A 26,675-nucleotide genomic window follows, 5' to 3' on the forward strand; every position below is an offset into this window, starting at 1 on the left:
TTGATGATTCGAAATCATTCATACCACTAGTAATCTATTATTGAATATGAGAAAAACTAAGGAAACAATCCTTTTACGTATTACGCCTCTTTTGAATTTGTCCATTTATAACCAACGAAAAGATGGACACTGAAATTATGGACGGTTTCCAGTCGTCTTCTTTGTTTTACTCGCCCTTGCTTTATTAGGAGCATAACTACACGTCTTAAAAATTCTTACCCTTTTGCCATTCGCATATTCAACGAGAGATGATTAGTGTTGTTATTTAAACATTCTTTCTTTCTAAACTATTCTGTATAATTATCTTGTATACACTCAGTGTTCTCATTTCACCATGTACCTGTGTCCCAGATGCATCATTCATGCTGGGGACGCAACCTTTTCCTTTAAATTGTCATTATCATTTAATTCCTCGTTAACAAAGATCAACGCATTGCAAGCTTCATCGTTACTCGGTATTGCTGTATGAGATTTTATTTTTCTGCACGCCGATCTTAGCTAATGAGATCTCGTCGCTTCGAGATTACGTCATTGTTGTTGGTAATTGGTTAAGTCAGTCTTTTTCATTAGACAAAACTGCTTTTTTCTCAATTTATTGAAGAGAGCCAGCTCATAAATGCCCTTCTTGCACTTAACTTGGTATTTAGTTCTGTAGTTATTTATTTTTAATTGATGTAGTGTACTATGTCTTTGTTTTAAAGTACTATATTGAATCGTTAGTTTTGTGATATTGTTTAGTATACCTCTAGGGGCATTTCTCTATTACCGTATTACTGTCGTAGTATTTCTACGGTACTTTCATTCAGCGATTTTAATTTTCACTGTGTGACGTTTTGAGTGTTGAGTGACTTAAAATTCGACTCCCTCCCGCCGTCACTTATGAGTGCTGAGGCTCATTTTGTCTGTCATTTTGTCTCAAATTATTGATTCAAACCCGATGCAAGCCAAGTTATTTTGTGAAAATGTCAAAAATTCCTACAACTGAAGATACTTACGTATTTACTTTTAGCACAGGCGCTGGGCAATGGAGTAAAAGTGCGCATGTCCTGTTTATAGTTCCTAACACTTACCCAATCAAAACGTTTGAGTTTCTTTGCTACAGCTTCTGGATAAAACGTTCGTTCTCGGTTAAGGTTTTTTCCTGCGAGTTTTTATTAGAAATGTCTTGATAGTGAACCTAAATCGTTTAATTAGCTTTCTTATAAAGTATTTTTAGCAATTTACATCCAAAACAGGGACTGCTGGTGTGACTACGTGACTGTAAACTGGAGTTACTGGAGTTTCCCATAACATGAGCATCACTTAGAGGCAGTGGATATGACACAATCATTAGAAGAAAATAGTGCTTCTTTGGGCACTGTGACTCTCCTTATTTATCCTGTTCAGCACTTTTATTTCGGTTGCACTCCACAATGCAGAGACTTCTTGGGGTCAATTTATACACACTGTCCCTTTAAAAGATTTCGAGTGCATGTTTCTTATGAAACCATATTCTAAAAATTATATTTTACACATTTTCGTCATATCTCACATTTTTTTTTCTCTTTTCCTGTAATATTTTTAATTTTGGTACTTTCGAGCTTCCATACCTCAGGGCCATTGAGCCCTCCATGAGGTAAAATGTACTTGTACTTTCCAAATCCTCAACCGTTTTGGCATGTTATACAGTAGTGTCACACTTAACCGGGCCGCTGTCTCTAGGATGCGTCATGGTCTGCAACTGCAGCGTCGCTTTTTGGATCTCCGGCTGCACTTTCGGAACCGCAATTTCCATTCGCCGCTGCGATTTCTCGAGCTCTGCTCCTAGTAACAATCATATCAGACAATTTATTATCACACACAGCTTTGTCATCCACATCTTGTTTTCCTAATTTTAACGTTACTGCCCTGTTGATCTTGCTTGGTCTCGTTGACGGTGGCAGCGTGAGCCGTGGTACAGTGGTTCAGATGGTACCATGTTGAGCTACCCTCGACCTGGACTGCGGCCAGCGTTGCCCTCACGACGGTGTACGGTCCCTCACGCCTCGGATGGTTCCACTTTCGTTGAAACCTTGATGTAGACGAGATCCCCTGGGACGTCTTTTCAAATGGTTGTTCGACCCTGGACCCTTGTCTCTTAACCAGCCAGTAGATGACAGCCGTCAATTGTCTCATTCAGTCTCTCAGTTCAGTTTGTAGTTGCTCAAGTGGCGGCCCCTTATAGGGACCTCCCAGATGCGGCGCTGGTCTGCCTGTTAGCATTTCATGCGGTGTTAAATGCGTGATCCAATGAGTTTGCATGCGATAACTCATCAGCGCTAACTGTAGCGCATCCCCTCAGTTGAGCCTAGTACTCACAAAGATCTCGTTTATCTTCGATTTTAATATTCCATTTACTCTTTTCCATTATTATTCCCTCCGTCTACCGTGGCCTGTAAATACGGAGATCTATACCCTTATTTCTCCAGCTATTTCACACCCCCCCTTTGCATAATATTTTTAAATTGTGCACTTGTATCTGATATAAAGTCAAAGGTATTCCCCTGTTACCTATTCTCCTTAATAATCCTCCTGATGCTCCTGCATCTGGAGACACATCACCGTTTTCCTGGAAAGCAGATTCAAAATACAATTTTAGCAGTATTTCTGTGTCAAAAATAAAATAATTCACAATCCAAACGTATCAATATTCCTCAGATTTGTAAACACTACGTCAATCAACAAGATTCTAGCGTGATTCAATGCAGACTCGTGTTGTTCGTTATCACCGCCCCGTCGACGGCCTTGGCCGTCTGGCTCAGTCCATTGTGACGTTCCACTCGTAATCCGCTGCAGGAATGTGCCATGAGCTTTATCAGTGCCACACTGACCTTGGTGCCCAGTCGTCTACCTCTTTCTCCTCGAAACTGGCTGCAATCAGTTCAGATTGCCCCCTGCTCACTGTTTGAGGACAGCCTGGATGTGCTCCAGTGTCCCCACGACCCTGCTGTAGACAAGCGGCGCAGACAACGGATGAGTGAACGTCTTTGTTTGTTCTTTGCTTGTTTTTTGCCATCTTCAGCCCTTTTCAACAGTCCGTCTGACTTCTGAATCCTGTTAAATCGGTTATGTTTACAAACTCGGATGTTTAGTCTAGGTTAAATGACCATGAAGACATCACCTTAGCAATTAAATTCTTAAATTTTTCATGGTCTTCCTCAAGATCGAGTAATCTGCTCCTCATTGTCTTTTGAAAATGCTTGCCAAATTGTTTCCTCAATTTACCCAAACTATACTTATCACGTTTATCGGAACAAGATCTCACAAATCAAAAGGCCACACGCAAACGGAGCACTTGACGAATTAAGTAATCCCTCCACTTTTTTTTATTTTCCATACAGCAAAGGAGCGAAAGACGGGGGAAAGACGGGGGTGGGGCGGGAATACACACGGTTGAGCTCAACTCACACAGAGCGAAAGACGGGGGAAAGACGGGGGTGGGGTGGGGGTGAGCTTTGGGTGCGAGAACAACCCACAAAAAGCAAGACACTTTAACGCACATACAAGACCGTAAACTGTAGAATAAGCAGTCACTCCATCATTCATCCATGCTTCCTTAACTCCTCTCCCAACGCCAAACAACACAAAAAAACAAAAAAGACAAAAAGAAACACAGGCTCTCCTAGCCCTTAAACAGTTAAGTATAAATCACCCGCGCACACTCACTCAGGCGGGCGGGGGAGAAACCGAACCGAACAGAACACACATCCACAGACAGAGAGACACACGCACAATTAACGCCAGCTGGCACACACACCAACATTCCCGAATGAGACATCTCCCAGACTGAAAACATGTCAGCAATTCTCACACATTCTGTGTATCGCTTGTTTCTCTCGATTATCGGACCTCCAATTTCTACAACATTTCTTCTTTCCTAAGTGCAAGGTTACATATCCCTCCCAAATCATCAATCGACTAGGGAAACACATAAAACATGCCCCGTATTAACCATATATAGATCGTCTACTCTCGAACTGTCACTTCAGCAAATGACGACGTCTTATCACAGCTTTACACAGATCTCAAGACAATCATAAATATACAAATACCGACGCCGCTGCACCATTTTATCCAGGTAAAATTAGCCTTTTTCCTTTTTCAAGCAGCCTACGTCCCAAAACAAACAGGATTCTTTGAGCACCGAACTCCCGGGACACAAAAAAAATAAATAAATCTCAACTCAGTTTACATATCTCATCCGTCCGAACTTGGGCCTGATTATAGACGGAAAATTCCACGTGCACGCATTTTCATAATTTAGCTCCGACGTCACAGGCTCCCGTCCTCCCACGAATCTCGACAAGCAAATTGAAACAAGGAGAGAAAAAAAAATCTTCCTTACCTCAACCGCTCATTCGAGACCGTTCCACTGAGAAGTCTTTTCCCTTTTCTTTTTTACTTAATTAGTGCCAGTCCACGTTGCGGCGCCAAATGTTGTAGAAATTGGAGGTCCGATAATCGAGAGAAAGTCTTCTCATAAGTGGATAAGAGAAATAGACAGGAGCCAGCTTCGTTACGGAGGGAGATGTCACTTTATTGATGCGTCAATAAAGATCTCACAGAGCTAGGAACATGACAATGTATTTAAAGCTGGTAGTGACGATTAGGCTTCGATTGAGTACACCCCAAAAGGCGGTCCTGTATCACGTATCAAGTACAGAGCGTCCCGTCCCTTGCACGCTATCTTCAAGGAAACTTAATGTCTGCCAAGAGTATCTTCAAGGATGTCTACCCGACCGTTTCCCACTACTGTAAGCAAGTCTTTCTAAATTTCTACATGTATGCAAATCCATTCTACATTTGCAAGTGTATTTACCACAACAGTGCATTGTTGAAGCAGAATGGCAGAATTCGTGTCAGTTTACAGCAGTCCATTAACAAAAAAAAATCGTAAATCATAGATTGAAAATAGCACAAATAATATGCGTAGCCAAGCCGCACGTGCATTGTTGAAGCAGAATGGCAGAATTCGTGTCAGTTTACAGCAGTCCATTAACAAAAAAAAATCGTAAATCATAGATTGAAAATAGCACAAATAATATGCGTAGCCAAGCCGCACGTGCATTGTTGAAGCAGAATGGCAGAATTCGTGTCAGTTTACAGCAGTCCATTAACAAAAAAAAATCGTAAATCATAGATTGAAAATAGCACAAATAATATGCGTAGCCAAGCCGCACGTGCATTGTTGAAGCAGAATGGCAGAATTCGTGTCAGTTTACAGCAGTCCATTAACATAAAAAAATCATAAATCATAGATTGAAAATAGCACAAATAATATGCGTAGCCAAGCTGCACATGCATTGTTGAAGCAGAATGGCAGAATTCGTGTCAGTTTACAGCAGTCCATTAACAAAAAAAAATCGTAAATCATAGATTGAAAATAGCACAAATAATATGCGTAGCCAAGCTGCACATGCATTGTTGAAGCAGAATGGCAGAATTCGTGTCAGTTTACAGCAGTCCATTAACATAAAAACATCGTAAATCATAGATAGAAAATAGCCCAAATAATATGCGTAGCCAAGCTGCACGTGCATTGTTAAAGCAGAATGGCAGAATTCGTGTCAGTTTACAGCAGTCCATTAACATAAAAACATTGTAAATCATATATTGAAAATAGCACAAATAATATGCGTGGCCAAGCTGCACGTACATTGTTGAAGCAGAATGGCAGAATTCGTGTCAGTTTACAGCAGTCCATTAACATAAAAACATCGTAAATCATAGATTGAAAATAGCACAAATAATATGCGTAGCCAAGCTGCACATGCATTGTTGAAGCAGAATGGCAGAATTCGTGTCAGTTTACAGCAGTCCATTAACAAAAAAAAATCGTAAATCATAGATTGAAAATAGCACAAATAATATGCGTAGCCAAGCTGCACATGCATTGTTGAAGCAGAATGGCAGAATTCGTGTCAGTTTACAGCAGTCCATTAACATAAAAACATCGTAAATCATAGATAGAAAATAGCCCAAATAATATGCGTAGCCAAGCTGCACGTGCATTGTTAAAGCAGAATGGCAGAATTCGTGTCAGTTTACAGCAGTCCATTAACATAAAAACATCGTAAATCATATATTGAAAATAGCACAAATAATATGCGTGGCCAAGCTGCACGTACATTGTTGAAGCAGAATGGCAGAATTCGTGTCAGTTTACAGCAGTCCATTAACATAAAAAAATCATAAATCATAGATTGAAAATAGCACAAATAATATGCATAGCCAAGCTGCACATGCATTGTTGAAGCAGAATGGCAGAATTCGTGTCAGTTTACAGCAGTCCATTAACATAAAAAAATCATAAATCATAGATAGAAAATAGCCCAAATAATATGCGTAGCCAAGCTGCACGTGCATTGTTGAAGCAGAATGGCAGAATTCGTGTCAGTTTACAGCAGTCCATTAACAAAAAAAAATCGTAAATCATAGATTGAAAATAGCACAAATAATATGCGTAGCCAAGCTGCACATGCATTGTTGAAGCAGAATGGCAGAATTCGTGTCAGTTTACAGCAGTCCATTAACATAAAAACATCGTAAATCATAGATAGAAAATAGCCCAAATAATATGCGTAGCCAAGCTGCACGTGCATTGTTAAAGCAGAATGGCAGAATTCGTGTCAGTTTACAGCAGTCCATTAACATAAAAACATTGTAAATCATATATTGAAAATAGCACAAATAATATGCGTGGCCAAGCTGCACGTACATTGTTGAAGCAGAATGGCAGAATTCGTGTCAGTTTACAGCAGTCCATTAACATAAAAAAATCATAAATCATAGATTGAAAATAGCACAAATAATATGCGTAGCCAAGCTGCACATGCATTGTTGAAGCAGAATGGCAGAATTCGTGTCAGTTTACAGCAGTCCATTAACATAAAAACATCGTAAATCATAGATTGAAAATAGCACAAATAATATGCGTAGCCAAGCTGCACATGCATTGTTGAAGCAGAATGGCAGAATTCGTGTCAGTTTACAGCAGTCCATTAACATAAAAACATCGTAAATCATAGATTGAAAATAGCCCAAATAATATGCGTAGCCAAGCTGCACGTGCATTGTTGAAGCAGAATGGCAGAATTCGTGTCAGTTTACAGCAGTCCATTAACATAAAAAAATCGTAAATCATAGATAGGAAGAGCTCAAAATAGCACAAATTATGTGCTAGCAGCAAGATAGAGATTTTATTTTCGTCATCACAGTCAAAAAAATAGAAACGGATTCTTCCTTGGGAGGTACTGGAAAAATTGAAAACAGGCCTTGAAAGTGCTTGAAAAGGACTTGAATTTGCGTGTTAGGCGAAAGTCCTTACCACTCTACTACGAAAACATCAGTAATTGTTTTAAACTACAGACTATTATGACACCATTCCCTGATCTAAAACCTACATGAGGGCAAGGAAAAAGCAATAAAGAGATAAAGATAACACCAAACACCATGGAGTTGTCCGGAGTTTACTTGTAGAGATGGAAATTCTGACTATTTTTAGAGAACCGACCTTTTCAGCTCGGCTCACTCAAAAGAGTCGGCTCTTTCGGGTCTCAATCGGCTCTTCAGGTTGTTTTTGTCGCTTTAATCCCTACACTACCTATTCTAATGTAACATTATGCACGGAATGATTTTAAAAAATGGAGAAAAAAAGAAACAGAAGAAACAATACAGTATTAAGTACTGGTAAGAAAGCGCTTCAAGGTCCTTCTTTATCCCAATTAGGTCAACCCCAAAGACCTGGACCCGAAGTTCGCGTACATCCAGGTGACGTACGTGCTGCCGTACTTCGACGAGAAGGAGCAACAGGACAAACGGACCGACTTCGAGAGGCATCACAACATCAAGCGCTTTGTGTTTGAGACCCCGTTCACGCTCTCTGGGAAGAAGCACGGCGAAGTGGAAGAGCAGTGCAAGAGACGCACCATTTTAACTAGTAAGCATATACTCCTTTTGTAAACATAGATCACACCCACAGGACAACATCAGGACACTTATCTAATTCAGTAACAAAGTTGGGCAGGTTACTTAAACATAGTAGTTGTTACTCACTACTTCTTCAGAAAAGTAACTGAGTTTGTAACTGGATTACTTTATAGTAATGGTTGCCAAACTTTTGCAGGCTGGCGCCCCCTTGGCTCCCCGGTTATTTTTGTTCCACGTTCACTTTGTCAAAACCAGAATAGGTCCTAACAAGTGATGTACCGCCCTTCTTCGGTGCAAGCTTCGTTTCCTTCTCGTTTGTTGACTCTGGGACTATGTTTACGGAGTCCTCCATGACACTCGATGAGCTCACACGGTGGGTGTGGCATAGTGTTGTGCTTGCAAACTTTGAATCGTGTTTATTGGCTTGTGCTGTTATTCAAACTTGCTTCTGATTGGTCGGCGCTTTTAAAACTCGAACAGTAACAATTGTGGTTGGCCAAAACTCCATCACTCACGACAAAACCTTGAAGAAACCCTAACGTGTTGTGTACAAATTGTCAAACAAATTTATGACTTCGACTTTGGACTGCCGCCCCAGATCCACGGGGGGGGCGGTACCGCCCACTTTGGGAACTACTGCTATATAGTAAACGTAACTAGGTACCAGGGAGGGGTGTCAACCCAGGATGATAGCTTGAGGCTCCCGCCTAAATATGATACTTAAAGGCGGCCTGGGGCCAATCGTCCACATGTTTCTCATCAAAAGTCGCCGTGACCCAGCCAAGTTCCCGTCAGCTTCGCTGTTCCAAACCAAGCCGAGTATTATTGCTGTGCTGACATTTAAGCTCGGGAGAAACAAGCCTGGGATTTCCTGTCCAAACAAATGTGTCCTCATTATGTCGATAAGCTCTGACTTCATTATTCCACGACACAATCAATACTTAAATAAACCACTAAGCGGGAATATGAGCATCACAGTTTAAAAATACTTGTTTTTCTCAGCGAGTTCCAGCTTCCCGTACCTGAAAAAGCGCATCCAGGTGGTGGAGCAGCAGAGCACGGAGATGAACCCCATCGAAGTGGCCATCGACGAGATGTCCCGAAAAGTATCGGAGCTCAACCAATTGTGCAACATGGAGGAAGTGGACATGATCCGACTGCAGCTCAAGCTTCAGGGCAGCGTCAGTGCCAAAGTGGGTCCTCTTCTTCTACTCTCCACGAACGTTCTTTCACAACAGGGGTCGGGAACCTGTGGCTCGCCAGCCATATGGGGGTCTTGTCATGAGTATTTATGGCCCGGAGATCGAATAGAAGTTGCGCAATTACGTAATTTCTTGTTACTTTCGGAAAAGATTTCTGAACGTGCGAAACCGAGAACACTGATTGGTCAATGGGTTCGGTCAAGTATATATAGGACAGCCAGTGTGCCAGACCAACAAACCCAGTTTTGGCCTTAAATCGCTAAATACTCCTTTATATAGAAGCTCAATAAACAATCTTTGTTCATTGTTGAGACACTTTATGATGAAAAGCCACAGTACAAACTTTAAACAACCTAACCCACTCAAGCAAAGCATGGGTGTCTAATTATGGTCCCCAGAATGATATTTTGAGGCCCCCATTAATAATATGAAAGTGAAAAGGGTCATTGTGTATTATTTTCCCACTAGTTGTTGCTCTATTCTCTCGCCCCACCAAAAACGAGTGCTAAAAGCATAAGGGAAGGAGACAAAATACAACTAAAACACTGCTTATTATTTTAGTGTGTCATGATTACCGATGTGAATCACCTGTGCCCACTCCTTTCGCGCCAACTGCCTCGGACTCTGATTGGCTCCTGATCAGTACTCGTACCCACTCCTGTCTGTCCCCTTTTGTCAGTCCGTCTGCTAAACTCAGTTAACACTATGCAAGCCCTTGTCGACCCTGACTCCAACCTGTCCCGTTTTTTGCTCCTGTCTGTCCCCCAGCTTCGACCTGTTTTTGATCCTGACCACGTCTACTCTCCCGTCCAGGCTCTCGACCTCTTTTTGTCCACGACCTCGTCTACTCTCTTTTCCTGGCTTACGACTCGCTTACGACTCCGACCGCGTTTTTGCTCTCCTGTCCCGGCTACTGACCCGTTTTACCGTTCCCGACACCACCATCGCTCGCCAGGGAAGTTCCACTTCCGCGTTCAGAGCGACCTGCTTCCCGCGTCCAGCGATCACCAGATCAAGGGCGCAACCTTTTCCCTTTCTTCCAATAAAACTTGTGAGAAACGCAACGCAAGTGGGTCCTGTCTCCGATCTGGTCCTGACACAGTGTTGTTCTACCAAACATTATAATGAAATCTCTGCATAGATGTGTACTCACTTTTGTGACACTGTGTTTAAATGGACCCAGGGTCCGTCCGGCATTATTATTATTTCATAGATTTTATCAAATCATCAAATGACACCTAGTGAAATTGTCAAGACCAGAACGGAGACAGGACCCACTTGCGTTACGTTTTTCTCAGTTGTATTGAAAGAAAAGAGAGGGGGGTTACACCCACAATCCGGTGATCGCTGGGCCCGGGAAGCTGGTCGCTCTGAACGCGGAAGTGGGACTTCCGTGGTGAGCGATGGCGGTGTCGGGAACGGAAAACGGGAAACGGAAAACAGGAGAGCAAAAACGTGGTCGTAAGCGAGTCATAAGCCAGGAGAGGAGAGTTGATGTGGTCGGGGACAAAAAGAGGTCGAAAGCCAGGAAAGTAGAGTAGACGTGGTCGGGACAAAAAGAGCTCGAAAGCCGGGACGGAAAAGTAGACGTGGTCAGGATCAAAAACGGGTCGAAGCCAGGGAACAGACGGGAGCAAAAACAGGTGGGAGTCAGGGTCAAAAAAGGCTTGCCTAGTGTAAACTGAGGTTCGCAGACGGACTGACAAAAGGGGACAGATAGGAGTGGGTTTAATTAGGGACAGAGAAGATTTCAAAAAGATTCTGACCCCTGTTTCACAGAATTTCACGTTTTGTTTCCAGGTTCACACATGTTTGTTTTTTTTCTAGGTCAATGCAGGCCCCATGGCTTATGCAAGAGCCTTTCTAGAGGAAAAGAATGCCAAGAAGTATCCAGACAACCAGGTTAAACTACTGAAAGAGATTTTCAGGTAGGACTTTTAGCAAAGTACGATAGACTCGATGAAATCCCTGAGAAGGCTTGAATTTTAATGATGCGTTTTCAAGGTCTGGAAGATGCTTGAATTTTGGGTGAAGTGCTTGAATTGATATTATTTTTATAAATATCATCTCCAAACAGAAGAGCAGCTTCAGCGACAGACTGCTGTCACAGTCTTGTTCCACAGACAGGCTGAGGAGATCATTTCTTCCTCATGCCATGAGGCTTTTTAACTCCACCCGGGGGAGTAAAAGCCCTCATTAAACCCCACCCCAACATTGCATATTAGCCTGTTTTTATTACAGTGTGTATTTTATGTAGCACTATTAAAATACTCTATATCAACACGTTACATTGGGTATTTATGTATTATATTACTTTTACTTTATTATTGTTTTATTTTAAACACAAGGATACTGCTGGATAAGTGTGAATTTCCCTACGGGATGAATAAAGCATCTATCTATCTCTATCCATCTATCTAGACATCTATCTAGACATGTATCTATCTAGACATCTATCTATCTAGACATCTATCTAGACATCTATCTAGGCATCTATCTAGACATCTATCTATCTAGACATCTATCTAGACATGTATCTATCTAGACATCTATCTAGACATCTATCTAGACATCTATCTAGACATCTATTTATCTAGACATCTATTTATCTAGACATCTATTTATCTAGACATCTATCTAGACATCTATCTAGACATCTATCTATCTAGACATCTATCTAGGCATCTATCTAGACATCTATCTATCTAGACATCTATCTAGACATGTATCTATCTAGACATCTATCTAGACATCTAGACATCTATCTAGACATGTATCTATCTAGATATCTATCTAGACATGTATCTATCTAGACATCTATCTAGACATCTATCTAGACATCTATCTAGACATCTATCTAGACATCTATCAAGACATCTATCTAGACATCTATTTATCTAGGCATCTATCTAGACATCTATTTATCTAGACATCTATCTAGACATCTATCTAGACATCTATCTATCTAGACATCTATCTAGACATCTCGACATCTATCTATCTATCTATACATCTTGCTATCTATCTATCTATCTATCTATCTATCTATCTATCTATCTATCTATCTATCTATCTATCTATCTATCTATCTATCTATCTATCTATCTAGACATCTATCCATCTATCTGCCTATCTTCTTTGCCTGGATGTTATCAGCCTGTGGTTTCAGTCTGTTCAGTAGAACCTTTAGTATAACTTTACTTGCATGGCCGATGAGACTGGTGGTTCTGTAGTTACCTTTCTTTGTTAGCATAATCACTAGTGATTAGGTAGAGTTCTAAAATAGGTTTAGAGCTAGGTTAGGCTAGCTAAGGTTAGCTGTAGAGCTAGGATTTAGGCTGCAAGTTTGAGTTTGAACCGATTTATGGTTCCAAAATAAGGTTGGGTTAGAGTAAGAGTTTGAAACTAAGATTTTGGCTCTCGTTCTTTTGACCAGCGCTGGATTATTTTTTTTTGGACCTGGAAAAAACTGAAAATTTGCTTTGAAAGTCCTTTAGAAAAAATCTTGAATTTAGCCATAGAGCAGGAGTGTCAAACTCATTTTAACTCGGGGGCCACACGATGGAACAAACATTCTGTCGGGGGCCGGACTAGTAGATTCAAGAGAAAGAAAAAGAGAGATAAAGAAATAAGAGAAAGAGGGAGGGAAAAGGAGAGAGGGCGGGACAAAGAAAGAAAAAGAGAGAGAGGGAGAGAGCGTGAGAAACAAAAGATAAAAAGTCATGAGAGAGGGGGAAAAGAAAGGGAGAGGAAGAAAGAAATCCAAAGAGAAATAGAAAGACAGAAGGAGAGAAAAGAGAAAAGAAAGCGCGAAGGGTAGGGAGAGAGAAAGAGAAAAGAGAGAAAAGGAAAAAAGGAAGTTAGATCAAAAGATGTTAGAAGACACAGAGAGAGAAAGAGACAAAAAGCAACAAAGGAAGAGAAAAAGAGAGACACAGAGAGTGAAAGAGACAGAGAGTGGGAGAAAAGGGGTGGAAAAGAAAAAAAGAGAGGCAGACAGAGAGAGAGAGAGAGAGAAAGAAAGAAATACAAGTACAGTGACTTTGTGAGAGGCACTTGGCTTTGGCAACATCAAGTTGACATATTTCAACCTGCAGCTTGTTTTTCTCTTGCGCTTCTCTGAGTGTTGTCTCGCGGGCCGGATTCAATCCCTTAGCGGGCTCGATCTGGCCCGCGGGACGCCTTTTTGACACATGTGCCATAGAGTATACTAAGGTAAAAGGATTATGTCTTTTTTTTTTTTTTGCATTAAGATACAAAAAGAAAACGATATCAACTATTTACTCACATTGAATTTAATTTCTTTTCTTTTTTTTTTAATCCAGGCAATTTGCGGAAGCGTGCGGCCAGGCCTTGGACGTCAACGAGCGTCTGATCAAAGAGGACCAGCTGGAATACCAAGAGGAGATGCGAGCCCACTACAAAGACATGCTGAGCGAGTTGTGCGCCATCATGAACGAGCAGGTTGTTGCCATCTCCCTATATTGTCATCCCTCGTGTCAGCTGACATTATCGTCACCATCGCCGTCTCTCTACCTGTGTTTTTCTTGACTCGCAGCTGCAAAAACTTCTCATCTCCAGCGCCACCTCTCTTTCTAACAGCTCTCTTTCCACTCTTTCTAAAACCGGTACGTCATCATCTCTCATTTTCACTCGCTTATCACCGTGATCATTCTGTGGCTTCTTGGGGCATGTTGGGAATTTTTTGGCATGTCTCAATTAGCCTATGACCCGGTATTGAACGGGACAAAATCAACGGGAACAATACCGGAAAGGAAATACCAACAAGAAAACAGGACCGAGTCAGAACACATGTCTTGCGGGGCAGAGGTTCATTGACGGACTGACAAAGGAAAAATGAGAGCACTGAGCTTAAAAAGACGGAAATCCAATCTGTCAATGAGCCGCAGCCGGCGCCACACGGGCGGGGCCAATTGGGCGCCATGGCAACCGTGACACTCTTTTAAGATTTCAACCCCTACACTACGCAATACAGCATGATTTATTGGTCAAATAATATACTCAGTCCCTTTAACACTTAAACTATCCTGTGAAATTTACCTGAATTCCCAATCCAAGATGTACTCAAAGTAAATTGAATACTGTTCTTGAATTGTTTGGAGAGAATGGACAATTTTGGTGTTACTAACATTGCGTAGTATAAATTGGAACTGTCTGAAAAATAAATATTGCATTTCACACATTTTTCTAAAGGTACGTCAAAGCGTTTCCAAAAGTGGCCATTTGGAGACGACCGATTTATAGCTTTAAAATTTCTGCAACTGTGTATTTGACGGGGGAGATTTTTTAGACATTGTGAAAGAGTTGTAAATGTTTGACTTCTCTTTCCAGAAGTCAATCACTGATGGTGGACACTTGCGCGTGATAATCGTGTGTACAAATGGATCCTTAGTTCTATTACAAGCTTTTATTTTCGGCTCTGATTTTAATACACCTCATTTATTTGAAAAACATTACGTTGGGAATTTAATTGGCTGATTAATGTGTCAATCATTATTTGAATCGACCACCCCTGGATGAAGATTTATAAAGACAAAGTAGGTCAAGTCTGTTTTCTCAATACAAGTATGCATAGGCTATCTATCTATCTATCTATCTATCTATCTATCTATCTATCTATCTATCTATCTATATCTATCTATCTATCTATCTATCTATCTATCTATCTATCTATCTATCTATCTATCTATCTATCTATCTATCTATCTATCTATCTATCTATCTATCTATCTATCTATCTATCTATCTATCTATCTATCTGTCTGTCTGTCTACCCTGGTCATATTCCTCGAGAGGGGTGACCGACAGCAAGACAAACACATACAAAAACAAAAAAAGTAAAAAAAGAGAAAAAGTAGCAAAAAATATTTTAAGATATATTAAAAAAGCGGCCATGTCACTCGGGTCAGGGTGACAAAACCCACCCGAAAGGTCCCTAGTTATAGGGTCACTGAATGTGAGAGGATGTGGAAGTAAAGCGACTGAGTGGAAGAAATAGGAGAATGTAAGGATGATGACTATCGCAGGCTAAGAAGCGTAAAAAAAAAACAACAAAAAAAACTTGCATTTGGTCGAGAGTGGTGTCAATCTAAAGGTTAAAGGCTAACGGCCATATTGGAAATCATATCACAAGTTTGTTTACTTTTAAAGGGAATTCCTAGGGCAAAACGAACACATGACAACAAGGATCGTCAAATGATGCAGACATGCTTTGAGGCGGATTTTTTTTTTTTTTTTTTTTTTTTTTTTAAATCTGTCGGCATTAATCGTGTGATTTGGAGAAAATACTACACAAATTGTTCTGTGACTGTAGCAACGCCTTGTTTGTGAAAAATCATTTCAATCCAGCTCACTAATTTCCCATCGTTTCTTTTTGTCCAGATTCCTCATTTAAGGCAACCCGGAACGGAGCGCCACAGCGGCTTCTGAACGGTTGACACCCTTTCGTCTGTTTTTGAGTGCAGCAATCGATAGTAGAAGAAGAAAAAGTTGCCGAGAAGAGAAGAAGTGTTTAGACTGTGCTCGTGCTAGTCTGTTGTCCCGTCTTTGAACGTTAGCGGATGCACCGGTAGGTTCTCTTTTCCTTTGGTTCTAGAAAGGCGGCCCTGAAAAACCCGGCGAAAAAGAAAAACTCAAAGACACACTCACATGCGCCTTCACTCCACAGCCTTGCCCTTTAGTTTCAGTTAGAGGGAAGATCCAGCCTGAAAAAAACACAACCCGACCCGACCCGAGCCCGACGAAGTAAGTTATTGGCAGGACCGAACCCGAAGAAAACCCGAAATTTTGTTTTTTTTTGTCGAATTGTCGGGTCGGTTTAGACTTCGGGCTTAAGATCTTACCTCTAGTTTCAGTGACCTTAGTGTCTTGGAGGTGCGTTCGAAAAAAATCGAAAAATGGAATTTCATGCAAAAAAAAAACGAATGTCATTTTCTCAAGCCGAGTCCGCTCGGTTTTTCGAATGTAGTATCCCGGCAGATATCCCCCCAAACCCCCGGATATCAGCAGCGCCCATTTACTCGCGGAACCAATTGAAAAAAAAAACAAAGAGTTATGTTTTGTAACATTTTTTAAAAGCGCTGTTGCTGTTATTATTTACTGTTTTGAATTGTACATAAGAAATATTAATATTTAAAACATTTGAAATGTTCCTTTTTTTTAAATAAAATATACGTATAAATATTTGTTTAGCTGACTTCACACAAAAAAGGTTTTATGTATAACATTTCAATAAAATTTTGTTAATGTTGACCAATCTTGATGGAGTGATTATTGGGTTAGAATTGTTTTGTGTAAATGTATTGTTGTATGCATGATTTTTGTCTGTAATTTATTGTCTATTAACTCTTTAAAGGGACAGTGTGTGACATTTAGTGCCTCCTAGTGGTACAAAAAAACCTTCAAAGCAACAGGCAAAAAACATCAACCATCATACCCGTTTAATTACCCTATTACAAAAGATCATAGGTCGAAAAATTTCTATTTCTTTTACATAGTGGAATCCCTACTTAGAAGTCGCCGCCATGTTTGTCTGCCATCTTGCTGCTATGCTGTGCTCTTGGCAGTGGTTTTTATTCGCATTTGTCATGAATACCGATTCGGGGCACCTGCAGCTGCCCCATTGGCACCTGGATCTGATTGGCTGTTGGACTCTTTTTAAACCCCCGTCTTATGAAAAGAACTCGTCAGACCGTCTGCGAACCTATGTTCTCAGCTAGGCAAGCTTTGTACTCTCCGACATTATCCTGCCCTATTTTCCTGCCTGATACCTGTCGCCGACCTCTTTTCTGGACTTGTTACTGCCCTTGCTCCTCCGTCCCGGCCATCGACCCGTTTTGCCCTGTTTCCTGCCTCATACCTGTTCCTGACCTGTTCCTGACCTGTTTCTGACCTGTTTCTGGACCCGTTTCTGCCCTTTAGTTTGCAATGCCCCCCTATGTTTGCATTCAAAACCTCAACTCCTAAACAGGTATCCTCGTGTTGGCCAAGGACCAATGTTCCCTGTAATTTTCCTTACGGGTCTGAGCGTTCACACAAAGTCGGTGAGCAACGCTTGAAACAGCAGTGAGCAACGGCAATCCCAAGTGTGGCAACTAAATGATTATCAAACATGTCCAAAACTTGACATCACGTTACATTTTGCTGAGTTTCCGGCAATGCAAAATGATTTTTCTCTTTTGAATGAATTGACTCATGTACGATTTCAAAGGTTGCAGGGCCTACAAACAACAATTCTTTCACAAGATATCCATTTCTTTTTTTTTGTCCTGATATATTTTGTTGCATAATATTTACGTTTTGGGGGGCTTATTGAGTCGGTTGTAAGATACAGAACTGTACTTTTTTTTTAGTGGAAGTGTTGAAGATAAGACCAATTTGTTGAATCGTCTCATTTTGTGTTCAAAGAAATGCAGGAATCAAAATGACGTAAAAGGGAGTTCTTTTTATTGATACACAATTTCAACAAGAGACTCAGCGAATCAAAGATATGCATGTGTCTTTATAGTTTTCAACATAGCACGTGTACCCGGTTTGGCCCCGTCCCTTTTCACGCCTGAAGGCGTACATGCCCAGGGTTCCGTCCTTATTTGGAAGTGTTTTAAGTTTATGCCAGTCTATGTCACCTTGCCCTTTGCCGTTATCTCTTGTCCTCCCTTGAGAAGGATTGTTTATACTAATTCGTCCGCCGAGACCTTCGCGAGATGTAAACAACATTTCTCCCAACTGTAAGCAAGTCTTTCTTCATTTCTTTCTAAATGTATGCAAATCTATTCTACAAATGCAAGTTTATTTTCTACAACAGAAGTACAACGTTGGCAACAAGATTCACTTGATATCATTGGAAAGTATTTTAATGCAACACAAACTTTTTCTTCTTTTTTCAGTGTTTTTTTCATACTTTTTTTAAATTCCTTTAAAAAAAATCTCATTGTGTTTATTTTTTCCGAGCTGTTACTTTTTTCTTTTTGTTCTGTATTTACCTATTTCCTACATTTCTTTCTTTTCTTTTTTTCTGGCTTTTTTCTACATTTTTCCTTCTTTTTTTCTCTTCCTTTTGATTCTTTTTTTCTCAGCTCTTCACTACTTTTTCATTTTGATTTTTTTTTTCTTTTTTGTTCTATTCCCCCCTTCCTTTAAGTCATTTTTTTGCATAATTTTACATAGTATTTGGTCATGTTGGGATGAAAGAAGCAAAAACAACCCGAAGAGCCGTTTAGGACCCGAAAGAGCCGGTTCCTTTTAGTGAGCCGAGCCGAAGAAGCCGGTTCTCTACTAACTTTACTCAACTTCGTTCTACTTCGACTCGACTTGAAAATACCGCATTTAGGACACAACGTCAGGGGAACCCGTGTATTTTGACCTTCATGCACTGTAACTTTGACTTAAGTGACTTCTTAATTAGTAATTTTGAGCCCTGATTTTTGTGCGCTGGCTAGATTTTCTTGTGCGCCGAGAATGGGCGAGCAGTGCGAAATTGCGCACGCGCGCAGCTTAGAGGGAACACTGCCAAGGACCCCTTCATAGTTTTCCAGAAACTGGACCCGAGTGCTAATAAATAAAACATCCTCCCTGAGGGCGAGCGTCGGATCTCTTCCCTGCAGACGGATCGGCTTCACAAGCGGCAACGCTGTGTGGTCGCCACCGAGATCTGCTCCGAGATCAGTCGAACGGGAACGGAAAATGGCCGAGATGCTAAACGCCGGGAAGGACCCCCCTTCACTTTTCGGGAAGCCCTGGTTCTGGCAGCGAAGCGTGGGCACCATGGAGGGAACTCGCAGCCTGGCCAGAGTCATCTTTCAGATGCGGGAGGAGATCAGGAAGCTGGAGGAGCAGAACGGAGCTCTCGGTGAGGACGATGGCTGGATGGTGGACCGGGAGATGGACGGGGATGTGTTTTTGGAGGAAGAGCTGGAAAACCCGTATGGCGATCTCAGGAGGAATGCATCTGCTCCGATTCTTGAGGGGCGGTTTGAGGAATGCAAAGGTAGCCAACCACACACGTTTATCTGTCTATCACTCTTGAAAGATTTACTCAAAGAATTTGGGTCAAAATCATTAAACTGAAAAGAAAAACTTGGAAAAAACTCAAAGCAAGCTACATTTTCTTACAGATTAGCTCAAATGTCTACCAATTTAAATCTATCAAGACATCTATCTAGACATCTATCCATCTAGACATCTATTTATCTATCTATTTATCTATCTAGACAGCTATCTATCTAGACATCTATCTATCTAGACGTCTATCTTGACATCCATCTATCGAGACATCTATCTAACTATCTAGACATCTATCTATCTAGACATCTATCTATCTAGACACCTATCTAGGGGCAGTTTGAGGGATGCAAAGATAGCTAGCCACACACACTTGTCCGTCTATCACTCTTGAAAGATTTACCCAAAGAATTTGGGTCAAAATAATCAAACTGAAAATAAAAACTCAAAGCAAGCTTCATTTCCTTACAGATTAGTTCAAATGTCTACCAATGTGAATCTATCCAGACATCTATCTAGACATCTATCTATCTATCTAGACATCTAAACATCTTTCTATCTAGACATCTATTTAGCTATCTAGACATCTAAGACATCTATCTATCTAGACATCTATCTATCCATCTAGACATCTATCTAGGCATCAATCTATCTATCTAGACATCTATCTATCTAGACATTTATCTATCCAGACACCTATCTAGACATCTATCTGGACATCTAGACATCTATCTATCTAGACATCTATCTAGACATCTATCTAGACATCTAGACATCTATCTATCTATCTATCTATCTAGACATCTAGACATCTATCTATTTCCATCCATCCATCTGATCTGTATTTCGAAAATGAAAACTTTTTGTGTTATTATTGTCTTATTATTGTGTTATTATAGTGTTATTACAAGGTCCCTACTATTAAAAGTAGGGCTAAAATAGGCTCAGTCAAGCACTAAAACATCTACCTTGTAAAAGTGCACTGAGTGATTTACATGTTAAAACAATAGCCTACTTTAAACATTTTTTTTTTTGTATTTTAAGATGATACAGGAGGAGTCGTAAACCTTTTTGACCAATAGAGCCATAAGAGCAAATTATTATAATGCATTTATTTTGCTGTGTGACAGTAAATGATTTAATCCAATTTATGAAATGATAATAATGCCAGAGTCTGTGTCTTATATCAACCACTACACCACTTTAAACTTGTATACATTTTTATCTTCATTTTTTTCATAAATAATGGTTTCAACACAAGGTGCAAGCAGAGTTCTTTTGTAAAAATGTCACCAAAAGCCGCAAACGAAAACATTAACAGATGTGTTTTTCTTCCGCGTAATGGGCGAATGTAATGTAGATTTGGCCACTACTAACGCTCATCCAATCAAATCTGCTCACTCCTACCGCTCATTCAATCCAATTGCTCTGTGCGATGGGCTACTGTTTTGGGGTGTTTACAGTTTGTTCTGTGGGTTTTATTCATGAAGTGGCTCAATAGTGAATATACATTATTTATTGAGCTTCCATAGAAAGGATTCCTTAGCGACATAGAGCAAAAACAGGGTGCGTGGGTGTCAAATGCTACGCTTTAATTCGATGATTAACAGTAACTGTTAAGATCTAGTAGCAGCTGAGGTTTGGTGGTTTCTCACCTGTGTGAAGGAAAGGTTGCCTTGACAACTCTCCCTAAGGGCAGTGGGATATTCTTTTTATCCTTGTTTTGTTTTTGTGTTTTAATTAAGTTTCTTCAGTTGATTATTACTAAAAAAAAAAATCATAAATCCAAGCGTGTGTTTCGTGATTCAAGTATTTTGAACCCAAAAATTTTTTGACCACCCAACTCTCGCTACACCCGTTTCAGGGTTTTGCAGCCTAGAAAGTGCAAAACATAACCCAATGTTGCATATATGCCTTTTTGACCTATATTTTGGTTTTGATTAATGAGAATTAGATATCTCCAAACAAAAACAAAATAGAGTGATTAGAAAAAGGGAGAAAACATAGTTAAGGAACGGAAAAACGGGTCAGTAGCCGGGACAGGAGAGCAAATTACCAGTACTAGCTTAAAAATGAGAACAAAGAAGAAGAAAAAGCCTCAAAACTAATGCGTCCATTGACCAGTCCTGATAATAGCTCTTTAGTGATGTGTCATTGTGATTTTCTTGGAAGTTTGATCTGATTTAAAAGTTCTATTTAGCTTGATGTTAGTGGTGGACTATTTCAACCCTACTTCTGATTATTGCAACCTGATAGCAGTAGGAAAAACATGGTAATTACAGCGCAACCTCGCTAGTTGGCGGTTCCACTTTTGCGGGTTCAGAGCTTCGCGGGTCTAAAAAATATACCTTACCTTCTCAATAAAAGCATTTATTGACTTGACGCCATTGAGCGCGAGCTTATGTCAACTGAAGACACGGTGTGGACACTCTTATTGTGAAGGGGAGGGGGAGGCCCTGACACCATGCTTAGTCATGGTGAGTTACCGCTTCGCTCACCCCTCCCCTCCTTTAACTCCTCCCACCTCAACCCCTTCTTATGTGGCGCTGTTTATCATGGAGGAACTCGGCGACGCGACGTAAGTATATTCTCTTCTGTCACATTTCATCTCAAGTTTGACTTTATTATACCAAAAGCTGTTTCGTGTATTTGTTGTAAAAGCCGTTCGATGCCGCTAGCAATGAAATGAATAAAATGATGACTCACAACACGTGGTAAGCTTTCTCTCCTGGCTTTGATCTCTTTGATCTCCGGCAAAACGACAGAAACAAAATGAAAATAAATCCAAACAGCTTCCCGACATCATTTTTACCATTCCGTGTATTCCGTTACTCCCCAAGCCTGCACAAAATTTAGTCATTTTAGTCATACTTAGTTTCTTTTGTCTTGTATTAGCATATTTGGTATTGGAGTAATCCAAAAGTAATTGAGAGTAATCCAATCTACCCAACCCTGATTACTGTTTGTAATAACTTGTTATTTTACAAATGCATATCAAACTGCTAGCTATTGGCGCTAATCAGTAACAGAAAAAATAGTTCCCAGCTTGAAAAAATTGGTAACCCCTACGTTACGTTCTTGTTTGTCAGACAACACTGTCATGACAGTGCGAAGGTATTCCACGAAGGCCAGCCGAACTACAGTGACCCGGACCGAGGGGATAATGGATCCGTGGGGGCGACTGAGCCACTTTGGATGGGGGCGTCTACAGGAAGAAGTCCGGGGACGCAACGGCAATTCTGCCTCCGAGGGCAATGCCGAGTCCCTTCAGGAACACGAGCATGGGAATAGGTAAGCAAGAAAGGAGTTGATAACTGAAATGATCTGTCAAGACCAGAACGGAGACAGAACCCACTTGCGTTGCGTTTCTCACGAGTTTTATTGGAAGAGAGAGAAAGGGTTGCACCCGCCCACGTTCCGGTGTTCGCTGGGCGAGGGCAACAGGTCGCTCAAAATGCAGAAGTAGATCTTCCGTGTCTAGTGGTGTCGGGAACAGAAAAACGGGTCGGGGACAGGAGAGCAAAAACGTGGTCGGGGTCGGGAGCGAGTCGTAAGACAGGAAAGGAGAGTAGACGTGGTTGGGGACAAAAAGAGGTCGAAAGCCGGAAGAGTAGACGTGGTTGGTATCAAAAACGGGTCGAAGCCGGGGGACAGATAGGAGCAAAAAAACTGATGGGATTCAGGGTCAAAAAAAGCTTGCCTAGTGTTAACTGAGGTTCACAGACGGACTGCCAAAATGCTTTTTTTTTAATATTGTTAGGAATTAAATATTAAAAATGTACCGTTTACCAAATTGTTCGAATTAGTTATCTGACTCCATTAACCAAACATAACCTTCATTCGTCTAAAATTGCATGCTTGTTTCTTTTTGTGAAAAGACGGACAAGAGACCGGCATTTCCACACGGGGGAAGATTTAATTTCTTAAACAAATTAACTAAGTGAACTCCATTGAATTAGTTGAATTATTGTCGCTCGAGTCTTCGTCGAGCCTTTTCCCTCTCGATTCTCCCCCGATCCTCTCCGATCTTCTCTCGCCCCACGTCTCTCCGCCCGCTGGTGTGCCGGCTCCTCCCATGGGCGGGCCAGGAACACCCCATCGCCTTAAAGTCTGAAATGGTCAAAACATCACAGAGCGTTTCCACGTCATCAGGGCTTTGTCCTCCAAACATCGCCTGCCGTCAGAGTTCTGTTTTCAAAATTCCCCAGCCAAAACACTCCACACTTGGAACAGCGCGACCTGAACCCCAGCCAGTGAATATCTTTTGCATTTGGGGGCGGCAGTAGCTCAGGAGGTAGAGCGATCGTTTTAGGATTAAGGGATCCCAGTTCGAATCCCGGCTTATCCGTGTTACATGTCGAAGTGTCCTTGGGTAAGACACTGAACCCCCAATACCCCCAAAAAGCAGGTTAGCGTGGCTGCAAGGCCGCTATTGGGAAATGTGAAGCACACTGTAAAGCGCTTTGGGAAGTCATTGACTTGAAAAGCGCTGTAGAAATGCAGATCATTTCATTTCATTTCATTAAATGTAATTTGTATTTGATCGTACAAAATCCCTTATAGTCAATTGTATAAAATCCTTCAATATGAACGTGTTTGGGCAGCACGGCGGCGCAGTGGTTAGCGTGTGTGCTGCACAGTTCTAAGGTCGTGGGAACCTCCTGAGTGGGTTCAAATCCAACTACCGGACTTCCTGTGCGGAGTTTGTATGTTCTCCCTGTGCTTGCGTGGGTTTCCTCCGGGCACTCCGGTTTCCTCCCACATTCCAAAGACATGCATTTCAGGTGAATTGGCCGGTCCAAATTGTCCCTAGGTGTGAAAGTCGTGCCATCTATCGACAGCCAATCCATCCACGTGTTCTGGTCATGTCCATCTCAACATGATTTCTGGGAGGAGATCTTCCAAACTATTTAAAAAATATATGGCTCACCCAGGGCCGTTTCTAGCCATTTGGGTGCCCTAAGCACAAATGAGAGTGCGCCCTTTAAAACAGTGCGCCAAATGGGTGTGGAAATACGGTACAGTAATGAGCTTTTATTTTTAACATTGACTACCAGCAAGCAACGCATGAGCTTCATCTTGTTTCATTTTTTTTATCTTTTCTCCATTTCAGACTCTTGTTGCCGTTTCGAGGCCATTTTCGCACAGGTGTTCACCAATTTGCGAATGAGGCACAATCGAACATAACAATGGGAGGGGAGAGGGGCACCATAAGAATGGAGACAGGGGCACAAAGCAGATTCACCCCTTTCCTTTGGAAATTTGGTTTATACCGCTTTTGTATTGTTTAACCATATCAGCGCATATTATTTACACTTTGGGTTTGCTCAATGTTCTCTGGTTAATTAATGCTAGTCAGCAAATACAGCTACTGTGGGTGTTTTTGCGAGTAGCGCCTTGCTTTGGCGACATCCAGTGGATATATTTGAAACTGCAAGTCATTGTTTGCTCATTATTCATTTGTTCTTCTCTCAGCATTGTCTCGCGGGCCACATAAAGTGATGCAGCGGGCCACATTTTGCCCGTGGACCATGAGTTTCTTTAAAAGTACCCCCCTAATAACCTCGGGGGTTTGAGTAGTACCTTATAAAGTGTATCAGTAGCCTAGATGGTAGGGCGCCCGCTTTGAGACTGGGAGGTCGCTGGTTCGCGCCTCGGCCGAGTCATACCTAAGACTTATAACATTGGTAAAATGGCGGCGCCCTCTGTTGGCTGTGGCTGCATCGGCTCGCTACAACGGGTCAGGTGTATCGACATTTCGTTCTGTGTACATTGTTACAAAGAATGACAATACAAAGGAAATTATTATTATTATTATTATATTCCGTTTCCGACCACCTTTTTCCTTCTTTTCTCCCTTCAGAGCCAAAGTGAAGACAGTCACCTTCCTTCTACCGGTGGACGACATCTATACCAGCAAACCGGTCCTGCCGAAGCCCCAAGAACCCGAGACCAACCAGCCGGGCCCTTTAATGGATGCTGAGTCTTGAAGGGGCCCAAAATGACCCCTCCCTTGAACAACAAGCATCCAGTGAGACTGATGTGCTACCCTCATAACTGAATGAGGGGAAGAACTTTATTTTATTTTGAAAAGTATTGAACACAATTTCTATTGTTTTATGTATTCATCGATATCAGGAGTCTCAAACTCAATTAATTTGGGAGGCGAGGCCACTGGAGCAAGGTTCTGAGTGTGGTTAGGCCAAATTAAATAAAATGATGACTCACAACACGTGGTAAGCTTTCTCTCCTGGCTTTGATCGCCGGCAAAACGAACATCAAATGCGACAGAAACAAAATGAAAATAAATCCAAACAGCTTGCCAACATCATTTTTGCCGTTCCATGTGTTCCGTTACTCCCCAAGCCTGCACAAAATGTAGTCATTTTATTCATATTTAGTTTCTTTTGTCTTTTATTAGCATATTTGGTATTGGAGTAATCCAAAAGTCATTGAAAGTAATCAAGTTAAAGTAACCCTACCCAACCCTGGGGAAATGGGGAGTCATGCACATTGGGCAGCAGTCTGGCGTGGAATAACAGGAAATCAGAGGCTGACGAGGTCGATACATATTGCCTGTGCGGATATCGGACAGATGCGGTCGATACCGGACAGGGCGGGACAGACCGGATTGATATCAAAACAGGGTATCAAAATGAAACCGGACAATCTAGACGGGAACGAAACTGGAAACCGATACTAAACAGGACAAAAATAAACGGGAACCATACCGGACAGGAAATACCAACAGCAAACAGGAACGAGTCAAAACCCACGTCTTGCGGGGCAGAGGTTCGTTGACGGATTGACGAATGGAGATTGAGAGTACAGAGTTTATACAGAAGGGAAGCCAATCTGTCAACGAGCCGCAGCCACACGGGCGGGGCCAATTGGGTGCCATGGCAACCGTGACATAAACACCAGTATTTACCACACCAGTTAAAGTAACCTTTCCAAACCCTGCCTATAATCCATGTGGTACTTGGAAGTTTAGAGTTTTTATATAGGATCGAAATGCAATATATATACTTTTCAGGATTTCACTTCTTGAGGGACTTTGCATTCTGATTGGCTGGTCAGTCAGTCGCCCCGCCCCTTTTCTGCCTGCGTCTGTGTGTCAATTACGTCGCAGTCGGAGTTGTACACGTACGTAAAACAGATTGCGTTACTGCGTTAGGTATGTGCAAATCTTTTTTTTAATCTTGAGTTATTCTAAAGGGGCAGCATGGCGGCGCAGTGGTTAGCGCGTGTGCGGCACAGTTCTGAGGTCATGAGATCGAACCTCCTGTGTGGAGTTTGCATGTTCTCCCGTGCTTGCGTGGGTTTCCTCTGGGCACTCTGGTTTCCAGTCATATTCCAAAAACATGCACGTCAGGTGTGAATGACCGAGTGAGTTGTTTCCCCTGCCCACTGCCCTAAGACAGCTGAGATGGGCTCCAGCACCCCCCGTGACCCTACTGAGGATAAGAGGTGCAGATAATAGATGGATGCTTGAGCCTAGGGTGG

General features: G+C 41.5%; 2 protein-coding genes across 2 annotated transcripts in view; both read left to right on the top strand.

Annotated features, from left to right (window-relative positions):
• dock10 (dedicator of cytokinesis 10) overlaps positions 1 to 16,421 on the top strand; it is a 163,097-nt gene extending 146,676 nt beyond the window's left edge. The window contains exons 51-56 of the mRNA XM_088345771.1: positions 7,747 to 7,957; positions 8,950 to 9,140; positions 10,977 to 11,077; positions 13,475 to 13,613; positions 13,708 to 13,777; positions 15,552 to 16,421. Of these exons, the coding sequence (XP_088201897.1) occupies positions 7,747 to 7,957; positions 8,950 to 9,140; positions 10,977 to 11,077; positions 13,475 to 13,613; positions 13,708 to 13,777; positions 15,552 to 15,607 (768 nt within the window). The 3' untranslated portion in view covers positions 15,608 to 16,421. The remainder of the gene's footprint in view (positions 1 to 7,746; positions 7,958 to 8,949; positions 9,141 to 10,976; positions 11,078 to 13,474; positions 13,614 to 13,707; positions 13,778 to 15,551) is intronic.
• Positions 16,422 to 18,701: 2,280 nt separating this feature from the next.
• On the top strand, positions 18,702 to 25,218 carry LOC148358952 (uncharacterized). Its single transcript, XM_088346384.1, has 3 exons — positions 18,702 to 19,155; positions 22,259 to 22,460; positions 25,033 to 25,218. The coding sequence occupies exons 1-3, from the start codon at positions 18,852 to 18,854 to the stop codon at positions 25,157 to 25,159; spliced, it is 633 nt and encodes a 210-aa protein (XP_088202510.1). The 5' UTR covers positions 18,702 to 18,851; the 3' UTR covers positions 25,160 to 25,218.
• Positions 25,219 to 26,675: the final 1,457 nt, after the last annotated feature.

The sequence above is a fragment of the Urocampus carinirostris genome, chromosome 10, assembly GCF_059441175.1.
Source record: "Urocampus carinirostris isolate Australia breed hairy pipefish chromosome 10, RoL_Ucar_1.0, whole genome shotgun sequence".
In the NCBI taxonomy this organism is placed as follows: Eukaryota; Metazoa; Chordata; class Actinopteri; order Syngnathiformes; family Syngnathidae; genus Urocampus; species Urocampus carinirostris.

Bases quoted from the DNA above. Each gene is read 5' to 3' on its own strand.
- LOC148358952 (XM_088346384.1), top strand. From the start codon at position 18,852: ATGGCCGAGATGCTAAACGCCGGGAAGGACCCCCCTTCACTTTTCGGG. The intron at 19,156-22,258 runs GTAGCCAACCAC...CTTGTTTGTCAG, and splicing joins GCGGTTTGAGGAATGCAAAG to ACAACACTGTCATGACAGTG. The intron at 22,461-25,032 runs GTAAGCAAGAAA...TTCTCCCTTCAG, and splicing joins GAACACGAGCATGGGAATAG to AGCCAAAGTGAAGACAGTCA.